Raw genomic sequence first — 12,468 nt, forward strand, 5'->3', positions numbered from 1 at the left:
TGCCATCAAACCATTAATGGAAGGCCTCAAAAGAATAATTCCTCCCAGTGTACCACCCTCAACTGTGTGGAATTTAAACATCGTTCTCACAACACTAATGGGTCCTCCATTTGAACCTCTACATAAATGTGAGCTACAGTTTTTAACATGGAAGGTTGCTTTTTTAGTGGCCATCACTTCTCTTAGAAGAGTTAGTGTACTCCAAGCACTAACCATTCAGGAACCTTTCTTACAAATACATCATAATAAGGTTGTCTACAAACTAATCCTAGATTCCTCCCTAAAGTTATTTCTCCCTTCCACCTCAATCAGTCTGTAGAGTTGCCAGTGTTCTTCTCGCATCCTCAAACAGTCGCAGAAAGAGCTCTCCACACTCCAGATGTCAAAAGAGCACTGCTGTATTACATTGAAAGAACAAAACCTTTTCGCAAGACAAAACAGCTTTTCGTATCCTTCTCACCACCACATAAAGGCAACCCCATATCAAAATCTGGGATAGCAGGGTGGATTGTCAAATGCATACAGTTTTGCTATCACAAAGCAAAACGTACATTGTCAGTTCCCCCTAAAGCCCACTCTACCCGAAAGATAGGGGCTTCAATTACATTTTTAGGAAACATTCCTTTACATGACATCTGCAAAGCAGCTACATAGTCTACACCGCACACATTCACAAAGCACTATTGTGTAGATGTTCAAACAAATCAGCAAGCTAGTGTGGGCCAGGCTGAACTCAAAACATTATTTCAAACTACTGCAACAGATATGGGTGGTCGCCGCTAAGGAAGGGTACTGCTATACAATCTATGCTTAGTGTGTGATCTGCAGCTCATATGCCTCGAACGGCAAATGCTACTTACCAGTATGCATCTGTTCTTGGCATGTAGAGCTGCAGATCCACACACGCCCACCCACCTCCCCGGCTACCTTTATCAGTTCCAGTATTATCTTATTTAGATACAGCATACATGGGCATCTTTTCTGTTTCTCACAAAACTCCATCATTTCCCTTCTTGTAAAAAACAATCTGAAGATGGAGCCGATGCCCATGCGCACAATCGTCCAAGGGAGGAGTCACCTATCTCGTGACTTCCATAGACTTTTCCAAGACAAAAACAAGTGCAAACATCCGGGCCCAACACCAGGTGGCGATCTATGCTTAGTGTGGGGATCTGCAGCTCTACATGCCAAGAACAGATGCATACTGGTAAGTAGCATTTGCCTTTCTCACAGATATATCGTTACCGAAGGTAAGTAACTTGTTCCCTGGCGTGCGAGATTTCTCCTTTTATTCACATGTTCACGCCTCCTGTTCCCACATAGATTATGCTTTAGTTACCCTCCCCTTAATCCGCTGCCTGCATACAGCGGAAATCTCCGATATCTCTATCTCTGACAATGCGTATGTCGAACTGTCCTGGGCTGACACGGCACAGCACCTGGGGCACGCTCCACGCTGGTGCTTGCCCACACACCTCTTGCGTGATCCTGTAGATGTAGAGGAGATACTCAAGGGGATCACCGACTACTTTCGGCTTAACATGCTCCCTGAGTCCTCTCTCCACACGCTCTGGGGTGGATTCAAAGCCACAATAAGGGAAACGATCACATCAATTGCAATTGCGCGAAGGCTGGAAGCAGAGCTCGTAAGTCAACACTGTCGGCAGAGATTAAGCAATTGGAGCCCACACGCTCTGGGATGGTTTCAAATCCACAATAAGGGAAACAATCACATCAATTGCAGTTGCACGAAGACGGGAAGCAGAGCTTGTAAGTCAACACTGTTGGCAGAGATTAAGCAATTGGAGCCCCCACCCGCTGGATCAAGCGGCAGCTGGCCATATTGTGAGGCCAACTGCATTCTTACCGCTTGGAAAAGGCAGAGCGTGCGCTTCTGGCTGTCCATCAGCGCTACTATGAAGGTGGGGATAAGGTGGGGAAGCTTCTGGCACGTAGACTACCACAGGCACGTGCTAAAACTCAGATTGCTAAAATCCAGGATGAGAGTTCAGGTTGGGTCAAAGTGGAAAGAAACAAATTAGAAGCTTTGCGGAATTATCATCATCGCCTCTACTCCCGGGACGAACCCCAGCCTATACAGCTTTCCGCATACCTCGCAGACTGTTTCTGGGACCCTCTGACGCCACAAGATACCGCACTCTTAGGTACTCCAATCACTGCTGATGAACTCCGGCTGCAATAGGGGCACTTCCCTTCGGTAAGACACCAGGTCCGGATGGACTGCCAGTGAGCTTCTATAGAAAATTCCTGCTCCGGTTGCAAGAGCACCTCTTGCGTCTGTTTAATTCTTTCTACCAGGACATGAACCTTATGTCTACAATGGCTGAGGCGGAGATCTCGCTTATACCCAAAGTGGGCAAGGACCCGGATCTGTGCTCCTCTTACCGCACGATCGCCTTGCTTAACTCTGATGCTAAGCTATTCACCAAAATACTAGCCACCCAGCTGTAACCCGATCTACCGGGCCTTTTTAGCCCTGACCAAGTTGGGTTTATAGGACAGCAGCAAGGAGCTGACAATGTTCGTTGTATAGCTCACCTGGTGGAAAAGTCACACAAATATGGTATCCTTGCCTTCTCTCTCTTGATGCAGAGAAGGCATTTGATAGGGTCGATTGGACATACCTACTGGCGGTCCTGCACAAGTTCGGCCTTGGTGAGGCCTTTATTTCCAAGGTCATGGCTTCTTATGTGGTGCCAGTAGTGTGTGTCTGAGCCAACAGGCAGACCATGAACCCTATGTCTTTGCAGCGGGGCACGCGGCTGGGGTGCTCGCTCTCACCTTTACTGTTCACCCTAGCCGGTTGAGCCCCTGGCTATTCAAATCTGAGCCGCAAACACGATCACCAGCATAACCTTTGGAGGTCAAGTACACAAAATAAGCTTGTTTGCGGATGACGACCTGCTCACCCTGACGCAACCTGATGTATCCCTCTCTAGTGTTGTAGGATGTTTGCAGACCTATGAAACTATCTCTGGCTTTAAAATTAACATGTACAAGTCGTCCATGCTTAATCTTACTATCAAGGCCCGGGAGGTTAAGACCTTGCAGAGCCTTGTGCCATTTCAATGGTCTTCGGTCTCCATCAAGTACCTGGGCCTCCACATAACACCGACGCTTACATCCTGGTCCCGAGCAAATTGGCCGTCCCTTTGACGCTCCTTACTGGCGGAGATGGAAATCTGGGCCCTCTCCTGGTTGGGACGTATTAACGTCATAAAGATGAACGTCTTCCCACGGGTTCTTTATCTATTTCAAACTCTGCCCACACCGATCCCGCAGCAGGATATCCTGCATCTTCAGAGGGATATCCGTGCTTTTATATGGAATGGGAAACAGCCTAGAATAGCTCACTCTCTGCTGATGATACCCCGCAATAGAGGTGGTTTGGCATGCCGAAATCTCCTGAATACTATTGGCCAGCATACCTGAGATATATATCTGAATGGGTAGTACGCGAGAGTGAGAAACATTGGTTTCACATGGACCGCACGGTCGCCTGCAGGCCTCTGTGGGACCTCGCCCGGCTCCCCAAGTAGGCTCGGCCGCGAAGTGCGTACATTGCCATGCCGACCAGGACAGTATTGGAGATCTGGGACAAGATAGCGTTGAAAAAGGGTCTGATCAACTTCCCATCTCCGCACACACCTATAGCCCGTAATCCAGCCTTCCTTCAGGGTTTATCACCCCCCTCATTTCGTAGCTGGAGTGATGGAGACTGCCGGACGCGACAAGACCTTTTCACTGGAGGCGTCATGAAGACGTTCGAGTGTAGGGCTGAATTCTATCTTCCAGCCAGCTCGCGCCTTGAATACCACCAGCTGCGGCATTGGGCACTGCACCCCGAGGTCTACTCTGCAGTTGTTTGTTCACACACTTCTTTCAAGGAACTTGTCCATGCCTTTGATGGCACTCGAGGGCTAATATCAAACACGTGCAGGGTTGCTGCACTCACTCCCGAGCCGCACACACCTGTACTAGTCCACATGGCACAACACCACCACAGGTGAGATCACTCCTGAACAGTGGGAGGCACTATGGCGAGAAATCCCTAAAATGTATCTTAGTCGCTCCTCACGTGAGACTGCATAATATAAGCTGACGCTCCAATTGTACCATTAATACAATACCTCATGCGTATAGAATTTGTCTGCCCTAGTACCCCAAAACTCAAAGTTCTCCAACTCTTTGAATAGGGACATCAGATAAGCCTTCCCCCCCAGTGTAAGGAGTACTGAGTGCAGAGGGAGGCCCGTCTGACCTATTCCCAGTTGGCTATTGCAGCTCCGTATACGGACCTCGACCTTGATAATAAATGAGACCCATGTTGAGTTTGTTAAAGTGTTCATTAATTTCAACATATATTGCGCCAGGGTGTATGGCAATAGTTTGCACATGTGCTGCAGGATTTATTCCGGCGTGTCATAGGTATACATTTCTAGCTGTCAGCATTGTTATCTGCAAGCCCCCATGTGTTGCAGCTAATGGATGGCTGTACTATTCTAAGCCTGCACTGCGGTCGCTGAGGGAGTACTAGAGACTCTCCATGAATGTATGAATAGCGCTCTTGTACTTATGCACTGTAAACGATGGGGACTCACACTGACACTAGAACAGCAACCTGTATCTCAGAATGGATTGCACCTTGTTCAAGCATTGTGATGTACTGTTTTATATCTTTCAATTAGAAGACTTTAAGTTAAAAAAAAAAAGTAAAAACTGACTCTGTGAGGCAACTTCCAGTACAGTGCATTATGGGTAATGGAAGCTTCTGAAGGCTTAAAGCGAGAGGAGTGTTTTTTCAATCGTAATCAGTCTGCTCTTTCCCCTCAACGGTAGATAGGTTTTCTTTATTTTGTATATTTCAGGGTAAATCTTGCTTCAATAGGTTTATGAAGGGTGCTGTTTATCATATGGATATATGAAAAATACCCCCTATGTGTTTTATTTTGTGGGCAAATATATTAAGATGGAGTGTTCTGAGGTCCTGCATGCGATGAGAAATTATTCCAGCATTTATGATGTCAATGAAGATTCCTACTATGCAGAACCAGGGCTACAACTAAGCAGTTTTTTGTGGATTTGACACCATCATATTTATGTATCCACTGTCTTCACATGTGGAAGCTTTCTGTTATCCAGTATGTGATCTTAAATATTCAGAAAAAGTTGAGTATCTGCTCCTGTGTTTGGGATCATGGAACATGGAATTAATATTAACTAGTTTAAACCGACAAATTAGCTGTTTTTAGTCCTTTACCGAGTCCTCGTATAACTAAATGAATAGAAGCTTCATTTAAGAAAACTGCCATTGTTACTTGAAAGCTGGCGGCTGACTTCAGAGTCCCAAAGTGCACTGCATTTGGCAGTCCGCACCATTTATTTGCCGCTCTGTACTGAAATAAATCTACAACACATAGGTTTGTTTTTCATCACTTGGATGTTTTTAATTTTAAAATAGTATTTTTGTTTTCGCAGAACAACTTTTAACATCTTCAGCCTTTTGCAATCTAGTTTGCAAAGGTAGGATTATCTTTCACCCTTCTTCAGGGGTAACATTTCCAAGAAAAGTTGATCAATTATTGAGAGATGTTTGCTATCGTGCCCTTTTTGGCATAAAATTCACAGCGGGAAGCAAGGAGTGTGAGGCCTGTGCTTTAGGTCCTCTGGTAACCAGTGGTTCTCGTGCAGTATCCGGGTTGGGTATTGTATTTTACCACTGATACACGCCACTTGATTGGCCAAGTTGCGTCTTTTGGGCACTTGACTGTGCAGGAATGTGGAGCAGTGAATGCTTACACTAGGAAGTGGAAATGGGTCAGAGGTGCATTTAAAGATCAACCTCAAAATACATAGAGTGTACTGCCTGATCCGTGCCCTTTTTGGGTATTTTCCATCTGGTGAGCCCCTTTCTGTACTCTCTCGATATATCCAGCTGATGTTTATGAGAAGGAAGCTTCAGTGTAGGTAGTCTGTTCTCGAGGATCCCTCTGTTGCGTAACGGGCGTCCACCTGAAACATCTTGTTAAGAGGGATTTGGAAACTCTGTGTGTAGGTGTGAAAATCATCTCCTTTGACCCCAGTCACTGCCACCAGCCAGTTCAGGGGATAAACCGAGGGCTGAGCTACCTTGGAACCTTAATCTCAAAATGCTCTTACCTTGTTCACTATTCATCTCCCTCAGCCAGGAGTATGAATAGGCCCAAAGGCATATACCCATTGCAGAGACTTGCAAGGCAGCCATGTAGCTGTTTCACATATCTTTTGTGTGTTTTTTCCCCAAATCGTTGAAAATAGAACTTATGAAAAGAACAGTTCCCCATTAATAATTCTAAGTATCAAAACTTTGAAAAAGAAAAACTTCCCAAAAATGTTTGTTCTCAAAATATTGGAAGTGAGGACAATGTGAAAGGGGAGAAAGGTGTAATGGTTATTGTTAGAAATGAGGGGGCTCTGGTTGACGCAGGTGTGTACCCACAACAAGCAGGGACCCTTTACTTCTTGTCAGGGCGAAGGATGACTCCCCAGAATAACCCCTGCTCACCCTCTAGGTGCGTGGCGCGAGCAGTCTAGGCTAAGTCTCAGGCGGTTAAGCAAATGCAATTACACATACAGTAAACCCCTTGCATGCACCACAAACGGACACCAATCAGGAAGTATATAAAAATACGCTTTTATGTAGATTCAGCAGATTCAATACAAGGCCCAGTAACGTTAACTGATGGGGCCACAATTCTTAGGAATACGGTAAAGTTCTCTTTGTTACGGAAAGTTCTTTAGGCAGGCACAAGGTAACTGTAGGCCTCAGCGCACTTCGTGCTGAGGCAGCGCCCGGGAAGCACACAGCAGATGACAGGGAAATCAGAACGTTGCGGACCCTGGATCCGATGCGAGCTCGCGGTCGAGTTCGTAAGTACAGTACCTTGTTTCTTGACGCGAAGGCGGGTGCTGGATTTTAGCGGCTCTTCCGCAGAAGGGCGAGGCGGCGTCCGGGGCTCCCACACTTCACGATGGGGGTCTGATCTTCAGGCTCACGACAAGAGCGGGGTGTTGCAGGTGGCGGGTGAACAAAGCGGGGCAGCTGGGCGTGCAGATTACGTCCGGGCCGTCCGAGGCTTGGAGATGCTCACAACGCCGATTCCGGCGGGAGGGTGAAGGTGCGCAGCGAGCCTCCGGCGAGCGAGGTGACAGGGGCAGCCCAGCACAGCGTAGGGGGAGCGGCTCAGATCGAGCGAGGCTCTTCCCAAGGCGGGGGCGGCTAAGCAGTCCTGGTCACGGCTCAGGGAGGGACTGGGCACGAGGGTCACAGCTCCGGCGAGGGAAAGGACACCACAGTCCAGCGGCAGGCGAGTGGAGATCAGGTAGAGCCCAATGGTCCTGGGGCTCAGTTCAGGGGGCAAGCTCAGTTCCAAGCCCTTGGAGATCGTTTTGGAAAAGCACAAGTCTTGAAAGTAAAAATAAAGCAAAATCTTCAGCAACAGTTTCTCTTCTCCCCTTTGGCAGCAAGGTCACCACTGCAGGCCAATCCCCCAGGATAGGGACAGTCTTCCTCCTACAGCTTTCCCGGTGCCTCCTCCTCAGGCAGAGATTCTTCTTGGTCAAAAGCAGATCTAGTTTCTCAGGAGCAGGGCTCCTACATTTATACAGCAAATCTTTTGTTCTCCCAGGCCAGGGGGGCCCTTGCCTAGTCCAGTCCGGTTTCTGAGCACTTTGTTTACGCGATGCAGGCTTCTCCTTTCAGAGTGCAGGGCAGAGTCATCAGACGCTCCACAGGGGGCAGAGCCGGCATTGAGGTGGCAGAGCACTGTCCTATTCAGAGCCTAGGAGCACTCCTCCCACCCATCTACCTGTCGATCGTCCTATTCACCACCAGGCTACCTAGCCCTGCCCATCTGGGTTCCCCCAGCCCTGTCACTCACACCAGCCAGACATCAGATACACATCACGCAGAGGCGGGCTGAAATGTTTAGGCAAGCAAAGGCCAGCTTTCTAAAAGCGGCATTTGCAAACCCGGAATATTAAAATAAACCTTGGGAAAAGATGTACCTTATTATTCCGAGTTCAGGCATACTAAACTCGATCTTCTACCATGTTCCCTGGGTCGGTTAGGATCATAGGGTGTAATAATCCAGGCCGCCCATACTGGCCTATGAGAACAGGGTAGCCTTGCAGTAGTGAACGACAAGATGGCGGTAATTCAATACTAGGACATGCCACGCATCTAGGCTTGTCCTACCTTAGGCTCATAACGCACCCTGCCCGTGGGCCTACCAGAGGGGTGACTAACATGTAGCCAAGGGAAGGTTTCAGGGACTGGCAAGTGTGGGCACTTGCCAGTCAGCATGTCAGTACCAGACTGCACGCAGGTTCTGCGATGGCAGACCTTAGACGTATTTTACCGGCCGCTTCTGTGGGTGGCACAACCCGTGCTGCAAGCCCACCAGCGGTGTTTGCCTTTACATGCCCTGGCGCTCCTGGCGCACTTTACTGGGGTCTGATAGTAAATCAAACAATCCAATCATGGAATCCAACCAACATATACAATTTACAAAGGGAGCACTCGCACCGCGACACTGGTTGGCAGTGACACAGCGCGCTGAGCGGCCAACACCATAAAAACACATGAGGCACAGCGACAAAAAGAGGAAGGGAGACTCACGCCAAGGTGCCAGGTCTAACAGTTATGAGTTAAGGGATATAGCCTATAGGGAGTAATAGTATGGGGTTCAGTGTTTGGCCTAAATAGTTATGGTTTGGGGTACAGAGTATAGTGGTACATGGTTAGGAATTGTGGAGGAGTTATGAACCATGATTTTGGGGGTCTAGAGTTGAGGGTATAGCTGTTAAGCGTATGGGTTAAATGGTTAAGGGTTTAGGTTATAGGTGTTATTGGAAGGGCTTAATAATCAGCAGTATTAAGAGTATGGGGGTTAAAGGTATGGGGTTATCAGCTGGGGTTTAAGGGATTGGGTGTAGGGGTGGGGGTATGATGTAAAGGGATCAAAGGTGCAGGGTTACTGTTGTATGATTAAGGGTATGAGGTGAAGTCAGAAGGTTATGGTTAAGGTTGATGGGCTAATGGTAAAGAGCTAAGGATATCGGGTTAAGGGAGTAGGGTGCAGGGATTGTTGTAAATGGTTATCCATCTATGATAAAAATGGGTTTAGTGTCACCATTAGAAATGAGTTTATTTTAAGGTGTGTTGATGATTGTTAGTCATTTTTTGTTTATCTCTTAAAAATATTTAAATGTTGCTTTTCAACGTAAGACTCCATTTAATTTTAATCAAACACACTAAAATTTCAAAATTGTTATTAGACGTGTCAAAAACTGACTGCTTTTTTATTAGTTAAAGGAAAATCGAATTAACCAGATATAGCCTTTTGTGTTAGCATTCAATAAATGCATCTTAGCACAAACGGGGCAGCCTTCAGCCAGTGTTCTGCATAGATTACTCGTGTGATGCAGGGTCTGGCATGTACTCTCCCCTCAACAGATTGTGGGCCTCGGAAGTTAGGTCAGCAGCCACAGGCATGGTAAGAACAGGAACGACTCCGTAAAAACAGTTCCCTTTTTGGTGAATATTGGTTCATAGTAATTGTGCAGTGCAGTCCTACCCAGTGCAGTCCTACCCAGAGTGGAAACAGCATGTTTTACAAGAAGCAAAACTCATACAGTAAAAATAATGACAGCTAGGTGCTGACAAGTATCATGTCAGTATTTTATGATAGAGAAGAGACTACAGAAGACGACAGGAAGTTCTACATAGAACATCCCTACAATAAAACCGAGGAAGGAAGAGATGAGCCAACAGGAAGAAGTAAATATGATGGGCCAACTAGGGACTCCAAGTCCCAGAAGCATACCGCTCCAGGAAGGAGGAGGATGGCCCTTGACTTGCATGTATTGGATTGGTTAAACAAAGAACAATAAAAATATTTAAAAAAAAAAAAAAAAGGAGGAGGATGGCCCCACATCCCTATATAGTGGGCTGCAACACCCACTGCATAGGACGCGGCAACTGGAGACTCCAGGTCCCAGAACTACATCGCTGCAGGAAGGAGGAGCTAAGGAGGAGGAGGGTCCTACAGTGCTCTATAGTGCTCTGCAGCACCCGTTGCGCGGGATGTGCCAAGGCAGGCTCCTCATCGCCCGAAGTCCAACCCCTTGAATCTTCTTCCCTTTGAGGTAACATCCTATAACTTGAGCATACTGAAGTATTTGAGCGATCCCTTCTTTCTCTTGGCATTTTGCTTACTCCTTCAGTGTCAATCTAGCTGCCTTGATCACCAATTGAACTTATTTCTTATAAAGTTGGATCTATCTTCCTTGGTTCATTGCTAGCTAGTTGTTTCTCCTCCGGTGCTAAGGGCAAACGCAAAGCACACGAGCCGCTAACTGGAGACTACACTGTCTTAAGGCCCCAAGGCATGCAGTGGAAAATTGTGCTCGAAGTGAAATCAACAAACTAATGCAGGAAGTTTGAGACATTTTTGCCTCGTGAAGGAATTTCACATAAAGAGCAAAATAACAAATAAAAACGTCTCGTTCCTATCAGCAGAAGACTTAGGGCTCTTGTATTAACCCTGTTTCAGACAATGTTGACCCTGATCCTGCCTTAAATCTAACCTGACTGAGTGGCCCCGGCTCAGGAAACACCCTCGCCATTGAAACAATCTCCTAACAAGGATTTGATCATTTCAACGACTCCTTGTTCGAATAAGTTTGCACCCCTTGTTGATCTCCAGTCTGCTGGTGACTCTACTTCTAATTCAGTAATGAACGTAGAAGAAAGCAGAAAGGTTACTATATGTGCTCCTACTCCTATAAACTCTTAACTTGATGCCCTAACACACGATTTAAAGAAACTTAAGATATTGACAAAGCAGCTACTAAAAAGCATGCAGGACATTTTTGTGACATTACACCATGTCAACCTCAACAGCAGTCAGCACACCCCATTTTAATGATTCATCTCACTCTATTTTGGCTATAACCAATTCTGAAAGTTTGTATGGGTCTTGACCTAATCCTACTGATTCTATAATGTGCTCCCACAAAGGAAAAGAGGAATATCTCTCATCTGTAGCTCCGAAAGGTCCTAGTGTCTCTGCTAGTAGGTTGTGTAGAAAGATGAGCCCTCCAAATTACTCGCATGATTGGTCAGCTACTAAAGATCCTGCAACACTATCTATAGGATGTACCCCACGCTGGGATTTATCTATTAGAAGGGATCAAGCGGAAAGAGTACTTGTTGTTTATATGGCTATGTGCCTACGTTGGGAGGGTTAGTACGTGAAGACAGTGGTTCTCTGCTTATTTTGAGAAGGCTGATTAGTCCTGTCGATGCAGAAGTAGATCTTGAAGATTTTTACTTAAGTAGAGAAATTCAGTCTAACGGTTCCAGGGATATGGGCCCCGAGGACTGGGATCGAAACAGGAGATTAATCGGTTTGCAGGTTTGTTTATCTAACACTTGGGACTCTAGAAAAAGCAGAGGTTGGCTCCTGTTTACCTTTCTCCTCCAGCAGTTTGTAGTTTGTCCTTGAGCTTTGGCAGTAGTTAGGAGTGTATGTGGTATGCAGGCTACTTCGAAGTTGATGCAAGCTCTAGAGGTAACCAGAAAAGTTGTTTTAGCGCTATAGTGATGAGAGCAGATTTGCTTGTATTGGAAACCAGCCATGAAGCAGCATGTAATGTGGTCTTCCTAGACACTGCTGTATTGAGTAGTTCTTGCTCTCCCTCCTTACCACCAAGTACACACTATGCTCCTCCCACAGAGGAATTCAAAAGAAAAGGTAGAAGGGCTTGGAGAAAGGGTATTGTGCATGAAGAGGGAACGCTTGCACTGTTGCTCTAGACTGCACTACACAATGACATTATCTTGGACAGCTGTGAAGGATAGAGAGCAAGATGAAGAGTACTGCACTCAGAATGAACACTGTCATGAAGCTAGTCACAGGGTGATGGAGGGCTACAAAGCAGATGTCTGTGAAAGGGACTGCACTGCTGGATTGTGTGGCACACTCCTCTTAGCTGCTAGAGTCATCCAAGTCAACCATGCTCTTCGGGCTACAAGGGTTTGCCATATCTTGCCGGCCAGAGGTTCAGTACAACATTGTTGTCTTCAGCAGCCAGTGATTGCTGCAAACACACTTCAAGAAAAAATAGCATTAGGCCTAGTTGTTCATTCTGTATTACTTATTTTTTATGTTACTATCTTCACTAAAACTGTTCAAATATTAAAATAGCAAATTAAAAATTGATTCTTTTGCATTTGTCTTTTTTTTGTTCCTTTCAGAGGTCCCTTTCTAACCAAGAAACAGGATCAGGCAGCCCGTAAAATCATGCGCTTCCTGCGACGCTGCCGGCACAGGTAGAATGCCAGAATTTTCTACCTCTGGAATCTCTTCATTTAGATGTTTTGCCTCATTATCTGCATTGCAT

At 46.3% G+C, this 12,468-nt stretch overlaps 1 protein-coding gene across 4 annotated transcripts in view; it reads left to right on the top strand.

Annotated features, from left to right (window-relative positions):
* CAMTA2 (calmodulin binding transcription activator 2) overlaps window positions 1-12,468 on the top strand; it is a 1,245,102-nt gene that overhangs the window by 1,225,297 nt on the left and 7,337 nt on the right. For all 4 annotated transcript variants that reach the window (XM_085638475.1, XM_085638477.1, XM_085638474.1 and 1 more), the window contains one exon: window positions 12,323-12,397. In XM_085638475.1, coding sequence (XP_085494601.1) covers window positions 12,323-12,397 — 75 coding nt within the window. The remainder of the gene's footprint in view (window positions 1-12,322; window positions 12,398-12,468) is intronic.

The sequence above is a fragment of the Triturus cristatus genome, chromosome 12 (genome assembly GCF_964204655.1).
Source record: "Triturus cristatus chromosome 12, aTriCri1.1, whole genome shotgun sequence".
NCBI classification, from domain to species: domain Eukaryota; kingdom Metazoa; phylum Chordata; class Amphibia; order Caudata; family Salamandridae; genus Triturus; species Triturus cristatus.